At 37.7% G+C, this 21654-nt stretch overlaps 1 protein-coding gene across 4 annotated transcripts; it reads left to right on the forward strand.

Annotated features, from left to right (window-relative positions):
* Positions 1 to 8182: 8182 nt before the first annotated feature.
* On the forward strand, positions 8183 to 20367 carry LOC130997309 (uncharacterized). 4 transcript variants are annotated; one of them, XM_057922586.1, is made up of 5 exons: positions 8183 to 8605; positions 8705 to 8776; positions 10507 to 10582; positions 12479 to 13551; positions 20103 to 20367. In XM_057922586.1, the coding sequence occupies exons 4-5, from the start codon at positions 12480 to 12482 to the stop codon at positions 20105 to 20107; spliced, it is 1077 nt and encodes a 358-aa protein (XP_057778569.1). In that variant the 5' UTR covers positions 8183 to 8605; positions 8705 to 8776; positions 10507 to 10582; position 12479; the 3' UTR covers positions 20108 to 20367. The 4 variants fall into 4 exon arrangements, 2 of the variants coding, with proteins under 2 accessions (XP_057778569.1, XP_057778570.1); XM_057922587.1 differs by having other exon boundaries at positions 8183 to 8513; XR_009093041.1 differs by lacking the exons at positions 8183 to 8605; positions 8705 to 8776; positions 10507 to 10582; positions 12479 to 13551 and adding exons at positions 17177 to 17439; positions 17631 to 17702; positions 19432 to 19507.
* Positions 20368 to 21654: the final 1287 nt, after the last annotated feature.

Raw genomic sequence — 21654 nt, forward strand, 5'->3', positions numbered from 1 at the left:
AGTTATGTTTGTTAGATAGTTGACAATTGGAGTCATGGTTGAATATAATTTCATATTTGATGATGCTCTCTCAAACTCTAGATGAGATGATGCTCAAAACTCCAGACGAGATGATGCTCTTTCAAGTTTTAGACGAGATGATTCTCTTTCAAGTTTCAGACAAGATAATGCTCAGAAGTTAGAGATGATCTGTCAAGTTTGCGACGAGATGATGCCCACAACTTGGTTGGTCTTAAAACTCCAAATGATACGATGTTCGATAAATCAGTTATGGTCTTTTAAATATCAGGCGAGATTATTTTCATAATTAGTTATGCTTTTAAAAGTTCGGAATTATATGATACTCACAATTCAATTATGATTTTTCAAACTCCATATAAAATTATGGTCAAAAGGCAAAAAAAAAAAAAATTGAACAAAATTAATAAATCTTGTAACAACAAATGCAACAAATCAATCCGCTATCATACCTATGTCAAATTTATATGTATTTCTACTTTTTTTTTTCTTACGCGTTAACTTTTTATAAAATTTCATATGAAAACTAATGGGTATTTTTATGATCTCAACTAAATTAATAATTTAATTGCTAAAAGTTGTTGAGATTAATATAATTTAAAATGTATTACTAATTTAATTTAATTTAATTAATTATATAAATAATTTACATAAAAAAATATTTTATATAATTATCATAAGAATAACATAAAATATATAAATTACAAAAAATATGTACCCGTCGAATTTCGACGGGTAATACACTAGTACCATTTATATGAACATATTTGTAAAGTTCATATTATAAAACCAGATAACACTAATTGCACAGCACATATTATACCCATTTTTATAACATATCATATATAATGGACAAAATAATAATCCAATTATATAATGAACTTATATAATCATCCAATGCACGTATAATACAAATTTTAAAGTTCATACTACAAAATCTAACAATTTTGTTATGAACTTATATAATTATCTAATGCACGTATAACACTAATTGGTCCACAAATTATACCCATTTTGTATAATATACCAACGAATCGATAGCTGTGTTTTTCAAAATTTATCCCTTTTTTTGTTTTCATGTTTGTTCATTACAAATATTATATTGTTCAAAATTGCTGAATTTAAAATTAGTCCATGAAATAATGAACTAAACATAAAAGTTTCTAAAATTATGGTTTTTGTATTGTAAATCGTCGTGACAATTTTTTTAAACAGTTGTGTTGAACTTTAAATCGTTGAACTTTAATATACAATTTTTTTCGTCGTTAGGTTCATTGCTTAAAACATATATGTTCGTTAAAAGTTTTGTATGAACACCTCCCTTCCTTTTTCTGAAAATCGAACATGAGCTTAAGTGGGCTCACTCTGCCAGCCCGTTTCTGCGCCAACCGGCCACTAGGCCGTGAGCCATCGACAACTAGCCGTTCCTTCATCTTCAGGCTACCACTATCACGAATCGAAAAGCCGAAATACTCAATCCATCTCCCCAACCAACGGCCGCAACATCCTTCGGCAACCAACATCGAATTCCTGATGTAGCAACCGGCTGATTTACGGCCTCTGTTTCTCTCTTTCCCTACTATAACACAGAGCCGATGTAGCAACGTTCGCCAAACTGTCGTTGTAATTCCACGGTGCAGGAGACTCAACAGATATTGTGTTCAGTCTCGTCGAACTTGGTTCATATTTTATTGAACTTATCCATGACTGTAATGATCTTTAAAGGGTGAGGGAGAAAACAGGGCAGAGGCGAGGGTAGCCAGATAGGCGGCGCTTTCACCGGGGAACCGCGCCGGAGGAGGGGGAATCATGGCAGAGGTGCGTCTGTGTTTGTCCGTGTCATGTGCGTGAGTTTGTGTGTGTTTCTGTCTGTGTGTGTTTTTTATGAAACCAAAAAAACTCCTTATGAATGTAAAGATATAGATTCGTTGAAATCCCCAATTCCACACCATTTACAAGTAAGTTGCGAAAATATTGGGAGCTGATGAAACTTTCCTTTATCCTAACGAACTTAAAATGACTCATATATCCTTCCCTAGTATATAATTGAATTACCGAAAAATTTTGGGACCAAAAATTATTTTAGTCAATTACTTATGAACCGTTAGATTGTTGTAAATCAAGGGATGAGGTTTCTTCTTAGTTCTTAATCTTAGGGGGCTTCTCTATTGAAGCTATCCCTATATATATATATATATATATATATATATATAGGGAGAGGTTCAGGAAAGAACCATAAATAAAAAAAGAACGGAGAACCATTTTCAGCCATTCGATCATCAAGATCTACGGTGGATACATCATCTTGTTGGATGAATGCAGATCCTGAGTTCGAATCCTGAAGGGAGCAATTTTTTTTATTTTTTTGAGTGCATTAATTTTAACAGCGAATGCATTAATTTTTACAGTGAATGCATTAGATTTGATGGTTCTCCCGTTCTCACAAATAATGTAGTTCTCTCTAGAACCACACCCTATATATATATATATATATATATATATATATATATATATATATATATATATATATATATAGGAATGGGATCATATAGATCCCAATGCTTATAATAGATCCCTAGATCCAAATCTTGACCACACATTTATGACATGTGGCGCATCAAGATGGTGACACGTGGCAAGGATTCCAAGGCAAAATCTGGAGGGGTAAAATTGGAATGTAATTTTCGGATTTAATAATTAAAAAAAATATATATTTTTTTTAGATTTTCTCAAAATAGATATATTTTAGATGCATATAATTTCACACAAAGATGCATAAAGTTTTCACATGAAATGCATAACTTTGAACAGAAAAATGCATTTACTTTTTCCAGTTTTGGTATTTTCACCACCCCACCCCATACCACCCCCCAATCCAGCCCACACCACCCCCCAACCCTCCCCATTACCACCCCCCAAAAATATGCATGTTTCACATGCATATAAAATCAAACAAAAATGCATAAAGTTTTCACATAAAAATGCATTAAATTATACAAAAAATGCATTTCATTTTAATAAATCTGGTAGTTTCGCCATCCCACCCCTGCCCCTGCCCCCCACCCCACCCACCCCCCACCCCCACCCCCCCCTCCCAAATTTTTTTTTTTTTCAAAAACTGATTTTCTAATTGCTGGCCCACCCCCACCCCCACCCCCCCCCCCCCAAAAAAAAAAATTTATTTTTATATGAAATCTTATGCATATTTATATGAAACTTTATGCATTTTTATATGAAAGTTCATGCATTCTCGTATGAAATTTTATGCATCTAAAATATACCTATTTTGATAAAAATCTATTTTTTTTTTTGAATTTCGAAAATTACATTCCAATTTTACCCCTCTCCAGATTTTGCCTTGAAATGCCTTGCCACGTGTCACCATCTTGATGCGCCACATGTCATAAATGTGTGGTCTAGATTTGGATCTACGGATCTATTATAAGCATAGGGATCCACCGGAACCCAACCTTATATATATATATATATATATATATATATATATAGGGAGAGGTTCAAGAAAGAACCATAAATAAAAGAAGACCGGAGAACCATTTTCAGCCATTCGATCATCAAGATCTACGGTGGATGCATCATCTTGTTGGATGAATGCAGATCCTGGGTTCGAATCCTGAAGGGAGCATTTTTTTAAAAAAAATTTAGTGCATTAATTTTAACAGCAAATGCATTAATTTTTACAATGGATGCATTAGATTTGATGGTTCTCCCGTTCTCACAAATAATGTAGTTCTCTCTAGAACCACACCCTATATATATATATATATATATATATATATATATATATATATATACACACACTTATTATGGAATGAAAAGAGTACAACTTTTGCATAAAACTAAAAGCATCTGCAGTGGGGCTCTCTGATAGCCGCATCTCCCGCTGCTGCACCGCCGGGGCTCGTATTTGGGCACCAAACTTCACGTTAGGTTTGAAGACAATTGTGAAAGGCGCATATGCATCAATATTAAAAAAGAGTTAAATTGAGTTCAATGGTTCTCGAGCCGATTTTTTTCTTAGTTTCTGGCCGTTAGTTTTCAAAATTTTGATTTTTTAACTTTCTCTTTTATATATCATGTACCAAATGGAAAGTTATTTTATAATATTTCATTTAAGATGTAAATTATACTCCATCCGTCCACGAAAGAACTTCCTATCTTTCCTTTTTGGGACGTCCATAAAAGAACTTCCTATCACTCATAGGAAGTTCTTTCATGGACGGAGGGAGTATAATTTTTAATATATATATATATATATATATATATATATATATATATATGATATAGTAATTTATATAAAATGTAATTACATAAAAATGAAAAAATATGTTTTCTCTATAAAATGATAAAAAAAAATGAAGAAATTAAGAATTAAGATTTAAAATTTAAAGATTAGCAGCTGTTAGTTGAGGGGTTACTAGACAACTAATTTGATTTTCATGTATTAATTTGAAATATTAAATAGATTATAACATTGATTTCTCCATAATTTACAAAATTACTATTGAAATTAATTTGAAATCAATTATAAATAAATATGAGGCACTCTCCTTTTAGATTTTTCGAAATCGATGTTAATGGACAAAAAAATAGCAAGGGGAATTCGGGTTTAACTTCTTTTATATTTTTTGCACGACATCTCATAATTTCACTATGATTATAATTCTAATATTATCTATTGTAATAATACGACAATATGATATGCAATAGTGTAGGATGTAAATATTAGGGTTATTCTTTAAAAATAGTTGGAGGCACACTGCATGATGGTTGGAGCGATGGCATCTGGTGAGGTTAATTTGGGCGGACATATTATAAGAGTATAATCACATTGCATACATCGGCACCACCACCCACATGTCATCTGTCGTTATAAACTATAATTAATTTTAATTGGAAGCAAACGGGTGATCTCATAGAAATTGGATATAAATTTTGGGTGGTTGCTGTTGTAGTATTCAGATAATTCGCATATATGGAAACAAATCAAAGTTGGCTGCTCACAACAAAAGTCGACTTTCGGCATCTTCAAGGTTGGTGGTAGATAATTGGTCTATCAAACTATAATAAAAGCTGAATTAAAAAAAAATCTCCATCACCATCTCAAAAAATCCAACGGAATATAGTTGACTCCGTATATTCATTTGGCGGGTATTTGATTTTAAATTAATTTCAAAATTGATTGATAATTATGTAATTAATAATATTGATAATAATTGTTTTGTTTTATTTTTTCTAAAATTATAAAATTTGATTAATTCTAAAATATTTAATATGCATATCAAATTAAAGATCACGATTGGAGCTTTAATTTGATACTATATTTTATGCAAATATTTTATTTAAAATGTAAAATTTATATTTATTTAAAGATTAAAATTTTACAAAAATTATATCCTCTCTCATTTTTTTTAATAAATCTATTTTTAAGTTATTTTTTATTTTTATTTTTAAATTTTGTTACCTTTTCATAATACTAAATCCATCCACCAATTCGTGTCCTAGAGGAAGGGGCACGAGTTTTAAGAAAAAATATACTTTTTTATTTGTTGAGTGGAGAAAGGGGCACAACTTTTAAGAAAAAATGATTTATTTGTTAAGAAAATAGTTATTAAAAATGGGTAGGACACGGATTGATAGACGGACCAAAATGAAAATTAGGGCACGAATTGGTGGACGGAGGGAGTACGTAGTATATTATTATTATGAATTCTTCTTTATTTTTTTTATTTTTTAAATATTAAGCTCAAATATATTCACTTAAAATTAATTTTTTTTATTATATTTATAAATATGATAATTAAGTTGGTATCAATTTTTTGTTAGACGAGCTCTCGTTTGACTTTATTGAGGCCCTTTAGTTTGTTGTCTTGTTCTTTTAAGGATTTTTTTGGTCACGTTTTCTCCTTTTTATTTATAAAATTTCAATTTAATAAGTTGGTATCAATTTTATAAAAATATAAAAATATAAAAAGCTTTGGAATTGATTCATAATATAAATAGGCTAATTGAATAGTTTATATAGGATCTTAAGAGTCGAGAAGGTTTGAAATGAGATAGGAACATATACTCTCTAACAATTACTTAATTTCACTAGATATAGATAGAAGCTACATTGAGTGTGATCTCCTAATGGTACATTTTGCAGTCATTCTGATAACACTATAGTTTGTTGTTTCTAAGCTAAATTAAGAAGTACGAGAATAGTGTGTACGTAACACTAGGGGTGGGAATTTCGGGATCGGGTAATCGGGTACCTGATACCCGACCCGAAAAAATCGGGTATCGGGTACCCTATACCCGAAAAATTAGGGGTCGGGTTCGGGTTCGGGTAGTTAGGGTGTTAAAAAATCGGGTATCGGGTATACCCGATCGGGTATCGGGTATACCCGAAATACCCGATTTTTTAATTAATAAATTTTAATCTATTTTATTAAATTAAATATGAATTCTAAGTAAAACTCCCAGCCCTACACCCTCGGATCCTCCCTCCCGCCTCCTGTTCCCAAATCAATTCCCTCCCAAATCCAATTCCCAAACTTTTTTCCCAGCCCGCCGGCCCTAACCTCTCGGCGGCCTACCACCCAGCGGCGCGCCAGCGCCCCTCGCCCGTCCACCCTCGCCTCGCCCGTCCACCACCCAGCCCGCCCGTCCACCGTCCACCCAGCGGCGCGCCAGCGGCCTCCTCCCTGTTCGGCTGTCCCTCCGCTCGCCTCCCACTTCCCGTCGCCGTTTTCCGTCAAATTGCACCGCGCAGAAGCCAGCAGCAATCCATGCCTCCACCGGCCACTGCGCATGTATTCTTCTTCTTCTTCTTCTTTCTCTTCTTCTTCTTCTTTTTTTTTTTTTTTTTTTTTTACAGATTTCTAATTTCTCAGTTTTGAGCACAAACATATTTGGTATATACAAATTCAATTGACAATTGAATGTTATTTGGTAATTGGTATACACAATTTTGGTTGTGTTTTGAGCAATTGACATTTGAATGTTATGATTGATCGGTGATATTTGCATATGGGCCATATTTTCCAAATTTTTTTTAAAAATCGGGTATTAGGGTAAATCGGGTACCCTAATACCCGATTTAATCGAATTCACAGTTTGACTTTAGAAATTGAGATTTTGATCGGGTAATTTAGGGTACCCGAATACCCGATTCGGGTACCCGAGTCGGGTATTAGGGTACCCGATTAAGAAATCGGGTTCGGGGTCGGGTATTGGTTTCTGGCCTTATTCGGGATCGGGTACCCGATCCCGACCCGATTCCCAGCCCTACGTAACACCACTCATTTGGAATTTAAACAAGAATTCACAGGTAAACGAGCGGAATACTTTATTTTAAGTAAAAACTAAGTACCTCTCCAAAAAAAAAAAAAAGTAAAAACTAAGTACAACATCAATAACAATTTGTATTTGATTTAATATCCAAATATATAAAAGAATTTGTTTAGATGCAAATTTTAATTATTTTGAGAACAAATAATTATTTTTAATTCTTCGTTCTCCATGAATATTTTATTACGATGAATGAATCCAACACTTAAATTTGAATTTTATTAGAAATGAAAAATTCATTTATTTTCAAGTATAGTTAATTTCAAAGCGAATACAATAACTTTTTTTTTTAGGGGTAAACCATAGTCATTGATTACTCCAAATCAAGGGAAACAATATCCCTAAGCCATCAAGCGAATACAATAACTTTATACTTTAGATGTAGTATTCTCAGGAAAAAAATATAGTTATCATTCTAATACATGTATAGAGAATGGGGAATGAAATGTAGATTCCAAATAAATCAAGAAACCGCATAAACAAATATTTACGCATAAAACACGCCACATCCAGAATTTGAACTCGGGGCGAAAATGTCTGTTTAGTAAAAAATTTAGCGTATTCGGAAAAGTTATTGACTTATTTGGAACCGACATTTTATTCTCCATTCTCTCTACATTTAGCATTCTCTATTGATCTCTACCCTATTTAAACACGCACACGCGCGCGCGCACACACACACACACTGTAATACCCCGTTTCTCCGAGTTAAATTTAGAATAATTTTTTTTTTAACTTAGATATTAAGTTGATTCACGCCGGATAAAAGAAAATGAATTTATTTTTAATTCCAACAAAAATGATTTACAAAAATATTTGTAAATTTAGTTATTAAATTTATATGCATTCCATATTTATTTAATTTAGCATTCAAGTATTTTTCACGAGATATTTATTTTTTTTACGAGATATTTATTTAGCGAATACTGAGCGATTATTACAGTTTTCATAATACAACCCGGAAGATATTTTTTTTATCTACACCTACCCACCATTTCCACCCACTCTCCCCACTCACACTTTCCACTCTCCCCACTCACACTTCGCACCATACTTTGCCCCCCACCAAAATAAACTTTAGCCATAATACTCATTCCCTTCCACTCACCATTTCTCCTACATACCAAGGAACAAGTGCAGAGGTAAGAACTGCAATCATAATTTCATAATTTAATTCTTACAACCTTCAGCAACTCCCAAGCTCTCTCTCTAAAAAAAAAACGCCACTGCCCATGTAAGTTTGGAACTTTGAAATTCTTTCATTTTTTCCTTGTCTCTCTTGCAAATTTTGAATAAAGCAACATCTGAAATTCTTGTACAACTCCATTCACAGAACTCCATTCACAGAAGTTTAGTAAACAACAACAAATACAACAACAAACACCAGCCGAAACCTCATCAAAAGGTTATAATTCTAACTCAATTAGTTTACTTCCTGTGCTAATTGAGCCTAAAGCAGAGAAACAAATCCATATTCATCATCTCACAGATATATGCATATATTTATATATATATATACATTCATGTATGTGCATAAGCAAGTACTAAATAGTTTTTCAAGTCTGTTAATAAACGAAAGAAAGAAAAGAGGAGTCTTGATCTTGATTTAGCTTGCTTTCGAGTTTGAGGCGTCGAATCGGTTGGTTGTTGTTGCTGCTTGTGTGCGTGAGTCTTGGGGTGGGCGGCGGCGACCAGCTGCTGGTCGTGGCAGCCGGAGTTCAGTGAGGGAGAACGGCGAGGCGGCTTACCGCTGCTGCAGTCGCCGGAAGGTCGAGAGAGAGAGACCGAGGGAGGCAGCGGCGTTCCGTCGTTGCCAAGGAGGAGAGAGAACAGGGGGGTACAGAGGGAGATGAGGTGGGTGGTCCTTCGTTGGTGGCCGAGCCGCGGCGGCGGAGAGAGGCTGGGATGGCAGCCGGCGATGGAGAAGATGTACAGCAACAGCAGCGCCGGCTCTGGGATGGTGGCAGGCGGTCCGACCAACCGCTGCTCTCTGTCTCGGGGCAGCGAGGGCGGCCACGCTGTCGGCTGGGGAAGGAGAGGACGACGGCGGCGGTGGCTTGATGCTCCTGCTGCCCGTCGATCCAGAGAGAATCGAAGTCGGCGGCGGTAGTGGCTTCTCGCTGCTATCGCCGGAGTTCCAGAGGGAGGATCGGAGTTTGAGAGGAGAGAGCTGGTGGCGGCAACTCGTCGCTGCTGCTCCTCCGGCGAGCTCCACGGTGGGCGGCTGTTACCAGCCGAAGAAGAGGGAGCCGAGCGAGGGAGAAGAGAGTGAGATGTGATAGTATGTGTGTGTGTGTGCGGCTGGGGAGGAAGAAAAAGGGTGGTGGGGGTGTTGGGCTTTAGGTTTGGGTTAGGGGTTGGGCTTTAAATTTGGGCCGGGTTTTTAATTAGTGTTGGGCTGAAAATTTTGTTAGAATTTGGGCCGAGTTGGGCCGTTTTTTTTCATTTTTTTTATTTATTTTTTTCAGTTGGGCTTGAGTCTTTGGGCCAAGTCAGTAATGGGCTCAGTTTATTTAATTTAGTTATGGGACGATTTTATGAGTACTTGGGCCGAGATTTTTAATTAAATGGGCTCAGTTTATTTAATTTAGTTATGGGACGATTTTATGAGTACTTGGGCCGAGATTTTTAATTAAATGGGCTGAGTTATTTCTTAATTTTGGGCCGATTTTCTTTTATTAAGTTGGGCCTTTGATTATTTTAAATCATGGGCTGCCCAAGTATTTATTTAATTGGATTTGTGCATATTTTATTTAAAGGAGCTACACTATTATAATTAATTAGACTTATTAAGTTTAATTAATTATTTTCAAAGAGTAAATTTTTATAATAATATTAAACTATTATTATAAGCATATTTTAAGTAATTACTTATTATATGCTAAGCATGACATGAAATTGCATTATATTTTGCAAAAAGAGTATTTATGATTTAATTGGTTTTATTTATAATTCCAATTATTAAAGAAAGATGAGTAAGAATATTGTTGGTGTTCTTAACTCAAGAGAAATGTTTTCAATTATTTATTCATTAAATTTTGAAAACCCGGCTAAGTGAATCATAGAATATTAAGCACTTCACCATGACTTAAGATTAGAATTCAAGGAGACCTATTAAGAATAGATTTCTTGTAGGCTTTGAGCATCAGGAGGATTAGCACTGCTATTCCGATTCAGAGATAAGGTTAAACGACAGGCTTTGCCTAGACAGGTGGGCTTATTTTTCAAATGTATGATTTAGCTATTGAGCCTAAATATTCGTGTAATATAAACTGTTTATCCAATAAAATATTTTTGTGCACTCTACCATGTTTAATGCTCGTACAGTTAATCAATTGAGGTTCTCTTATGACCTAACACGTTGTTTGAGAATTGTGTAAACTTGTTAGATGACTCGGTGGGTTGATCTCCATCGGGCACTAACCAGAGGCGTTATAAGGGTGCTCGACTGGATGTGTTCCGGAGCATAGTTATGATAGACCTGTCTGGATTAATTTCCGAGGTTTATTTTACTTGACTGGGTTACGCCCTCAGTTCAAGTCAGCGGGAGACAGAGATCCGTCGGTGGCTAGAGGTCCGGGATCATAGCGAGTAACAGAATGGAGTGTGCAAACGCGCGCAAAATAATTAAGTATATATATATATGAAAATGTTTTAACATGCATAGAAGTTATTTCTCTTTAAAACCTTCTATGTCATGTCAGTAAGATTGGATAAACTGTTCTTCAGATTATGAAATGCTTTAAAAGTTGCAGCCCACTAAGTACATTAGTACTTAGCCCAAAATTTCTTTCAAATGTTTTCAGGTTAATGGCTGGTGATGACGGGGCAGAGCTGAGGCTAGGGTTCAACTCCGTATTTTGTCTTCCGCTATTGCACTAGCTTTTATTTGTCTTTTGTTTCTCCAACTTAAGACTTTTATGTTAAATTCTGAATTATGTTTTTATCGAGCTTAAACTCTCAACTTCTAGCTCGATGTTATTTAACGTTGGTTATCGGAAGCATGAAACCGAACTTGTGATCCTAAGGCTTTGAATGTTGTTGATTGATTAGTATCACTTGATTTCTATCTTTCTTCATTCAAAGGGCATTGCCCAACATTTTTATTCTATTATCTGAATTTCACAAGGTTCTTCCCTTGTTCATTTATATGATTTTAGTCGTACCCCAGTTATAGTTTATTCCTTCAAGAATTGGGGTGTGACAGAATGGTATCAGAGCATGAGTTTTCTTTCATGTTTCTGATAACCATAAGTTTTTAAATGTCGAGTCTAGAATAGTACCTCTAGACTTCTAAGAAAGTTGTTGAACCTCAGCTCGCCGTCACACTGCCGCAGGAAAAAGGTACGATTTAAAAGTTTCAAAGTTATTAAATGTTTTAGAGTTTTCAAGAAGTGCGCGCTTCAGTAAATGATGCTATGTGAATTGCTTAACGCTTTCCATATGCTATAAGTTATGAATTGCTAATTGCTTTCATATTGTTATTTTGAGTCTCCGACTCATATAACCAGCTAAGTATCGTGTTTGGGACAACCCGAGCCCTTAACGATAAGATAAGTCAGTATCGTGTTTTGGACAACCCGAGCCCTTAACGATAAAATGAAGTAAAGTCGTGTTTAGGACTATCGAGCTTTTCACGAATACTAGATGTATGATCGAGTTAGATTCTTTGAATCTTTCCGGCAATACAAAAGTTTCATGTGACATTAAATGTCCACATGTTTCAGTTTTCAAAGAGAATGAACGAATGAGAAAGTTATGTTATCGTTTTAGGTTCACTGCCTATACGATCAGAATAATAAGAACTCTTACAACTGTTTGAGTATTCTTGGGAATGTTAGTCGTGATAGCCCCGCTTGATCGATTTAAGTAAGGACTGGTAAGATAGAAACGTTTAACATAGATATGTTATAACGTAGAAGCAATGAGATAAGATTAAGGATTCACTTGAGTATTCCACCCAGATAGATCAGTTTCCCCATAGAGTTAGCCTTTCATAGGGTTACACTATAGAAGTAATATACCTTAAGTATATCTATGTATGTATATATGTATGCATGCATGCAGAATAAGTCTCACTTTTGTGTTATTTTCGTTCGTAAATCAGAATGGAAGACGCACCAAGAAGACGCGGTAGGGGACGAGGACGTGGTCGTGGTCGTGGACGCGGCAGGGGATTCATCCCTGAAGAGCCAATCCAACAAGTAGCACCAAATCGTACTGCTGAAGAGAAGTTTCGCAAGGAAAAACCTCCAACATTTGACGGGCTGGGCGATCCAACAGACGCCGAAAAGTGGGTTAGGGCCATAGAGCGTATCTTTAACTACATCCGTTGCGATGACGAAGACAAAGTAACTTGTGCAACCTACCAACTGGTGGACGAAGCCGACTTCTGGTGGGAATCGGTGAGGCGCACAATGACTGAGGAACAGTGGGAAAATTTCACTTGGGAAGATTTCAAGACTGAATTATACGAGAAATACATACCGGGATGCTATAGACAGAAGAAGCAGAATGAGTTCTGGAATCTGAAGCAGAGGGCTGGGACAGTTACTGAGTACGATAGAGCCTTCAATCAGCTATCAAGATATGCTCCGACGCTGGTGGACACTGATGAGAAACGTGCAGAAAAATTTAGGAATGGACTGCGCCATGAGATATCAATCTCCCTAGCAAGCCAGGGAGGTCTCACCTACGCACAAACTTTGAGCAGGGCTCTCACCATTGAGTCATTGCTACCAAAGGAAAAAGGGAAAGCTCCGGGACAGTCTGGATTCGTACCACCTCAAGATGGTGGTAAAGGAAAAAGAAAGTGGAACGAGGGAACTGGAGGAAACCCCGGGAATGGAAATGGAAAGAAGCCGTGGGCTGCTAACCAAAATCAGAATCAACGTCAGAATCAACAGCCGCAAGCAATGGGACGACCACTCTGCCCAAAGTGTCAGCGACCTCATTCAGGGGAATGCCTGAAAGGAATGAATATATGCTATAGATGTGGGGAAACTGGGCACTATGCTTCAGTATGTCCGAAGAAGAACGGAGGAGCACCTCAACAGCAAAACCCCAAAAATCAACAGCGACAAAATCAGGGCCCTGGAGGACAACGGGGACAGCCACAGAATGCTAGGGCCTATGCCCTTAACCAAAATCAAGCAGCAGGAAACCAAGGAAACTTGGCAGGTATGATTAATGCTTTCGACGTGCCGATTATAGCTTTGTTTGATACTGGAGCGTCCCACTCTTTCATTTCACATGCTGCTTGTAAGAGATTAGAACTGGCTCCACAATTGGCTGAGATAACTTTAGAAGTTAACACCCCTGGTAATGGAATATTGACTGCTAAGGACATTATCTCGAACTTAGAGCTGAACATAGGTGCTGAAACATTTAAGGCAGATTTGTATGTCATCACTATGATAGAGTTTGACATAATCCTAGGGATGGACTGGCTTACTCAAGTCGGTGCCACGATACTGTGTAGCGAGAGAAAGATCTCTTTCCAATCCGCTGGAAAGGAGAAGGCAAGTTTTCATGGCATAAGAATGGGAGGAAGAGTACCAGTGATTTCGGCGATGAAGGCCACAAAGATAATGAGAACGGGAGAATGTCAGGCTTTTCTGGTCAGTTTGACAGGAGAACATGAAGTAAAGAAAACGATCGAAGAAGTTCCAGTGGTGCGAGAATTCAAAGATGTTTTTCCCGAAGAATTGCCCGGTATGCCACCGAACAGACAACTAGAATTCACGATTGATCTAGAACCCGGGGCAGCACCAGTGTCAAAGGCACCATACAGAATGGCCCCGCCAGAGTTACAAGAATTGAAAGTGCAACTACAAGAACTGTTGGATCTAGGTTTCATACAGCCTAGCGTGTCACCGTGGGGAGCACCAGTCTTATTCGTCAAGAAGAAAGATGGTTCACTAAGGATGTGTATCGATTATAGAGAATTAAACAAGCTCACGATAAAGAATAGATATCCTCTTCCAAGGATAGACGACTTGTTTGATCAGTTGAAAGGAGCCGGTGTGTTTTCCAAGATTGATCTAAGATCTGGTTACCATCAACTCAAGATGAAAAGAGAAGACATTCCAAAGACAGCATTTCGAACGCGTTACGGACATTACGAGTTCACAGTGATGCCCTTTGGATTAACGAATGCCCCAGCCGTTTTCATGGATTTGATGAACCGAGTGTTCCATCAATATCTCGATAGTTTTGTCTTAGTGTTTATTGACGACATTCTCATCTACTCTAAGACTGAAGAACAACACGAGGAGCACTTGCGCATCGTACTCGAAACCCTGCGTAATGAGAAATTGTTTGCTAAATTCAGCAAATGCGAGTTTTGGTTGAGAGAAGTAATGTTTCTCGGTCACATCGTGTCGACTGAAGGAATCAAAGTAGACCCCGCCAAGGTCGAAGCAGTCAAGGAATGGAAGGCACCATCAAATGTCAATGAGATCAGGAGTTTCCTCGGTCTAGCAGGTTACTACAGAAGATTCATCGAAGGATTCTCGAAACTGGCTAGGCCAATGACTCAGCTTTTGAAAAAGGGGACTAAATACGTTTGGTCTGAAGCGTGCGAACAAAGTTTTAAGGAGCTGAAGACTAGGCTGACTACTGCACCAGTGTTAGCAATACCAGAAGAGAATGAAGAATTCGTGGTGTATACTGATGCCTCGAAATTAGGATTGGGTTGCGTGTTGATGCAAAATCAGAAAGTGATAGCATACGCGTCTCGTCAATTGAAGCCCCATGAGCTGAAGTACCCTACTCATGATTTAGAACTAGCAGCCGTCGTGCACGCGCTGAAGATTTGGAGACACTACCTCTATGGAGTAAAGTGTGAGATCTTTACAGATCATAAGAGTTTGAAATACTTCTTCGAACAAAAGGATTTGAACATGAGACAACGAAGATGGCTCGAATTAGTAAAGGATTACGATTGCACCATCAGTTATCATCCAGGAAAAGCGAATGTAGTAGCTGACGCACTGAGTCGAAAGACGAAGGCTAAGCTAGGGTATTTCATCACCCAGCAGAAGGAACTTATTCGTGACTTCGCCTCACTCAGTTTAGAAATTGTTCATCCTCCAGACACAGTATCGGGTTGTGTTGCTGCATTGATAGCTAAACCTGATTTGAGGGAAAGAATTGTGCAAGCACAAAGAGAAGATTGGTTCTTGGAGAAGATGCGTCTAGCTGCAAGAACGAATGAAACAAAAGGATTCACTGAAGCAAAGGATAATGCACTTATGGTTGGTGAAAGATTGTGTGTGCCACATAAAGAAGAATTAAAGAATGAGATTATGAGCGAGGCTCATGATACTCCTTACACTGCACATCCAGGCAGCACAAAGATGTATCAGGATTTGAAGAAAATTTTCTGGTGGAAAGGAATGAAAAGAGATGTAGCTTTGTTTGTGGAGCGATGTCTCGCTTGTCAACAAGTGAAGGCCATGCATCAGAGGCCATATGGAATGCTGCAACCACTACCTATCCCTGAGTGGAAGTGGGAGCACATTAACATGGACTTCGTAGTGAGCCTACCGAGGTCGGCACGTGGAAACACTGCTATTTGGGTCATAGTGGACCGATTATCAAAGTCGGCGCACTTTTTGCCAATTCAAATGACTTTTGGATTGGAGAAACTTGCAAAGTTATATGTCAGAGAGATAGTACGCCTTCATGGTGTACCTGTATCTATCACGTCAGATCGTGACACCAGATTCACATCGCGTTTCTGGAAAAGTTTACAAGAAGCAATGGGCACTCAGCTGAATTTCAGCACAGCATACCACCCTCAGACTGACGGGCAGTCAGAAAGAACGATTCAGATCCTAGAAGATATGCTGCGAACGATTGTCGCAGACAAAGGTGGAAGTTGGGAGGATTTGTTACCTCTTGTAGAATTTGCTTATAACAACAGTTATCAAGCAACAATTGGAATGGCTCCATATGAGGCTTTGTATGGCCGAAAATGTCGATCACCACTTTACTGGGATGAAGTGGGCGAGAGAAAGTTGTTAGGTCCTGAATTGGTCCAACAGATGGTTGAGAAGGTCGACCACATCAAGCAAAGAATCAAAGAAGCTCAAGATAGACAAAAGTCTTACGCCGATAAACGTCGATCGGAGTTAGAATTCAATGTTGGGGATCGAGTTTTCCTCAAAGTTTCTCCCTCAAAGGGAGTTATACGTTTTGGAAAGAGGGGCAAGTTACGACCCCGTTTTATAGGACCTTTTGAGATCCTAGATAAGATAGGCCCTGTAGCCTATAGGTTGGCATTGCCGCCCAGTATTGGAGACGTACACAATGTGTTTCATGTCTCTCAGTTAAGAAAGTATGTGTTTGATCCAAAACATGTGATTAAGCATGATGAAGTGGTCCTAGCTCAGGACTTAAGTTATGAAGAAAAACCAGTCCAGATACTTGATCGCAAGGTTCAAGTTTTACGTAACAAGAACATCGTTCTTGTTAAAGTGAAGTGGAACCATCACGGGATGGAAGAGGCCACATGGGAACTTGAAGATTCAATGAAAGTCAAGTATCCCCAGCTAGATTACCAAGGTATGTAATTTCGGGGACGAAATTTTTTTAAGGAGGGAGGGATGTAATACCCCGTTTCTCCGAGTTAAATTTAGAATAATTTTTTTTTTAACTTAGATATTAAGTTGATTCACGCCGGATAAAAGAAAATGAATTTATTTTTAATTCCAACAAAAATGATTTACAAAAATATTTGTAAATTTAGTTATTAAATTTATATGCATTCCATATTTATTTAATTTAGCATTCAAGTATTTTTCACGAGATATTTATTTTTTTTACGAGATATTTATTTAGCGAATACTGAGCGATTATTACAGTTTTCATAATACAACCCGGAAGATATTTTTTTTATCTACACCTACCCACCATTTCCACCCACTCTCCCCACTCACACTTTCCACTCTCCCCACTCACACTTCGCACCATACTTTGCCCCCCACCAAAATAAACTTTAGCCATAATACTCATTCCCTTCCACTCACCATTTCTCCTACATACCAAGGAACAAGTGCAGAGGTAAGAACTGCAATCATAATTTCATAATTTAATTCTTACAACCTTCAGCAACTCCCAAGCTCTCTCTCTAAAAAAAAAACGCCACTGCCCATGTAAGTTTGGAACTTTGAAATTCTTTCATTTTTTCCTTGTCTCTCTTGCAAATTTTGAATAAAGCAACATCTGAAATTCTTGTACAACTCCATTCACAGAACTCCATTCACAGAAGTTTAGTAAACAACAACAAATACAACAACAAACACCAGCCGAAACCTCATCAAAAGGTTATAATTCTAACTCAATTAGTTTACTTCCTGTGCTAATTGAGCCTAAAGCAGAGAAACAAATCCATATTCATCATCTCACAGATATATGCATATATTTATATATATATATACATTCATGTATGTGCATAAGCAAGTACTAAATAGTTTTTCAAGTCTGTTAATAAACGAAAGAAAGAAAAGAGGAGTCTTGATCTTGATTTAGCTTGCTTTCGAGTTTGAGGCGTCGAATCGGTTGGTTGTTGTTGCTGCTTGTGTGCGTGAGTCTTGGGGTGGGCGGCGGCGACCAGCTGCTGGTCGTGGCAGCCGGAGTTCAGTGAGGGAGAACGGCGAGGCGGCTTACCGCTGCTGCAGTCGCCGGAAGGTCGAGAGAGAGAGACCGAGGGAGGCAGCGGCGTTCCGTCGTTGCCAAGGGAGAGAGAACAGGGGGGTACAGAGGGAGATGAGGTGGGTGGTCCTTCGTTGGTGGCCGAGCCGCGGCGGCGGAGAGAGGCTGGGATGGCAGCCGGCGATGGAGAAGATGTACAGCAACAGCAGCGCCGGCTCTGGGATGGTGGCAGGCGGTCCGACCAACCGCTGCTCTCTGTCTCGGGGCAGCGAGGGCGGCCACGCTGTCGGCTGGGGAAGGAGAGGACGACGGCGGCGGTGGCTTGATGCTCCTGCTGCCCGTCGATCCAGAGAGAATCGAAGTCGGCGGCGGTAGTGGCTTCTCGCTGCTATCGCCGGAGTTCCAGAGGGAGGATCGGAGTTTGAGAGGAGAGAGCTGGTGGCGGCAACTCGTCGCTGCTGCTCCTCCGGCGAGCTCCACGGTGGGCGGCTGTTACCAGCCGAAGAAGAGGGAGCCGAGCGAGGGAGAAGAGAGTGAGATGTGATAGTATGTGTGTGTGTGTGCGGCTGGGGAGGAAGAAAAAAGGGTGGTGGGGGTGTTGGGCTTTAGGTTTGGGTTAGGGGTTGGGCTTTAAATTTGGGCCGGGTTTTTAATTAGTGTTGGGCTGAAAATTTTGTTAGAATTTGGGCCGAGTTGGGCCGTTTTTTTTCATTTTTTTTATTTATTTTTTTCAGTTGGGCTTGAGTCTTTGGGCCAAGTCAGTAATGAGCTCAGTTTATTTAATTTAGTTATGGGACGATTTTATGAGTACTTGGGCCGAGATTTTTAATTAAATGGGCTCAGTTTATTTAATTTAGTTATGGGACGATTTTATGAGTACTTGGGCCGAGATTTTTAATTAAATGGGCTGAGTTATTTCTTAATTTTGGGCCGATTTTCTTTTATTAAGTTGGGCCTTTGATTATTTTAAATCATGGGCTGCCCAAGTATTTATTTAATTGGATTTGTGCATATTTTATTTAAAGGAGCTACACTATTATAATTAATTAGACTTATTAAGTTTAATTAATTATTTTCAAAGAGTAAATTTTTATAATAATATTAAACTATTATTATAAGCATATTTTAAGTAATTACTTATTATATGCTAAGCATGACATGAAATTGCATTATATTTTGCAAAAAGAGTATTTATGATTTAATTGGTTTTATTTATAATTCCAATTATTAAAGAAAGATGAGTAAGAATATTGTTGGTGTTCTTAACTCAAGAGAAATGTTTTCAATTATTTATTCATTAAATTTTGAAAACCCGGCTAAGTGAATCATAGAATATTAAGCACTTCACCATGACTTAAGATTAGAATTCAAGGAGACCTATTAAGAATAGATTTCTTGTAGGCTTTGAGCATCAGGAGGATTAGCACTGCTATTCCGATTCAGAGATAAGGTTAAACGACAGGCTTTGCCTAGACAGGTGGGCTTATTTTTCAAATGTATGATTTAGCTATTGAGCCTAAATATTCGTGTAATATAAACTGTTTATCCAATAAAATATTTTTGTGCACTCTACCATGTTTAATGCTCGTACAGTTAATCAATTGAGGTTCTCTTATGACCTAACACGTTGTTTGAGAATTGTGTAAACTTGTTAGATGACTCGGTGGGTTGATCTCCATCGGGCACTAACCAGAGGCGTTATAAGGGTGCTCGACTGGATGTGTTCCGGAGCATAGTTATGATAGACCTGTCTGGATTAATTTCCGAGGTTTATTTTACTTGACTGGGTTACGCCCTCAGTTCAAGTCAGCGGGAGACAGAGATCCGTCGGTGGCTAGAGGTCCGGGATCATAGCGAGTAACAGAATGGAGTGTGCAAACGCGCGCAAAATAATTAAGTATATATATATATGAAAATGTTTTAACATGCATAGAAGTTATTTCTCTTTAAAACCTTCTATGTCATGTCAGTAAGATTGGATAAACTGTTCTTCAGATTATGAAATGCTTTAAAAGTTGCAGCCCACTAAGTACATTAGTACTTAGCCCAAAATTTCTTTCAAATGTTTTCAGGTTAATGGCTGGTGATGACGGGGCAGAGCTGAGGCTAGGGTTCAACTCCGTATTTTGTCTTCCGCTATTGCACTAGCTTTTATTTGTCTTTTGTTTCTCCAACTTAAGACTTTTATGTTAAATTCTGAATTATGTTTTTATCGAGCTTAAACTCTCAACTTCTAGCTCGATGTTATTTAACGTTGGTTATCGGAAGCATGAAACCGAACTTGTGATCCTAAGGCTTTGAATGTTGTTGATTGATTAGTATCACTTGATTTCTATCTTTCTTCATTCAAAGGGCATTGCCCAACATTTTTATTCTATTATCTGAATTTCACAAGGTTCTTCCCTTGTTCATTTATATGATTTTAGTCGTACCCCAGTTATAGTTTATTCCTTCAAGAATTGGGGTGTGACACACACACTTCTTAAAATATAAAATAAGAATCATTTTCAGCCCTTAAATCATCAAGATCTACGGTTAATTCATCATCTTGTTCGATGAATTCATGGTCCTGAGTTCGAATCCCAGAGATAGCAAAAAATTATTTTTTGCAATTCATACGTGTTCTACATAAAATTCATACATTTTTCCTAGTTCTTAATTCTTATTTTAAGAGGTGTTCTCACAGTAGCCCTCCCCTTTATATATATATATATATATATATATAGGGAAGAGTTCAATAGAGACCATCAAGTTTTCAAAGAACGGAGACCAAATCCTATCCATCTAAATCTCAAGATCGGACGGCTCTAATTATTCCACCAAATCTGCCGTTCATAACTATGTGATGGGTATTATTGACTATTTACTTTTCAAGCTTAATAAAGTGTAACCGATTTCATGGCAATAATATATTTTTATATTTAGAACATATCTTTCTTCATATCTGTTCCAAAATTTAATGAACGCATTATTAGTTTCTGTCACACCCCAATTCTTGAAAGAATAAATATAATCGAGGTGCAACTAATTCATAGAAATAAACAAGGAACAACCTTGTTAAAACCCGAATAATAAGATAGAGAGTCGGGCTATGCCCCTTTGGATCACAAGTTTTGTTTCATGCTTCTGACAACCGACATTCATTAGCATAAATTTAGTAGTGAAGAGTCTAAGCTCGGTCAAGTATATCGTTTGAAATTTAACATGAAGATCTTAAGTTGAGAAAACAAAAGACTGAATATTATTTACTGCTACAGCGGAAGTCTTAAAAGGAAGTTGAACTCTAGCCTCAGCTCAGTCCCGTCAGCACCGGCCAGCCAACCTGAAAACATTTGAAAGTATTTTTGGGCTAAGTACTAATGTACTCAGTGGGCATGCATTTTCATAAACATTTCATATTTTCGTAAAGACAGTTTATCCAATCATAATTTACATAACTTAGAAGGTTTTAAAACGAAATAACTTCTAAGCATGTTAAAATATTTTCTTTCATTTGTGCGCACATGTCACACTCCCTTTCCGTTACTCGCTGTGATCCCGGACCTTTTAGCCACCGACGGATCCATTTCTCCTTCTTACTTGAACTGAGGGCGTAACCCAGTCAAGTTCCCATTTGGGACCCAA

The sequence above is a fragment of the Salvia miltiorrhiza genome, chromosome 8, assembly GCF_028751815.1.
Source record: "Salvia miltiorrhiza cultivar Shanhuang (shh) chromosome 8, IMPLAD_Smil_shh, whole genome shotgun sequence".
NCBI lineage: Eukaryota > Viridiplantae > Streptophyta > Magnoliopsida > Lamiales > Lamiaceae > Salvia > Salvia miltiorrhiza.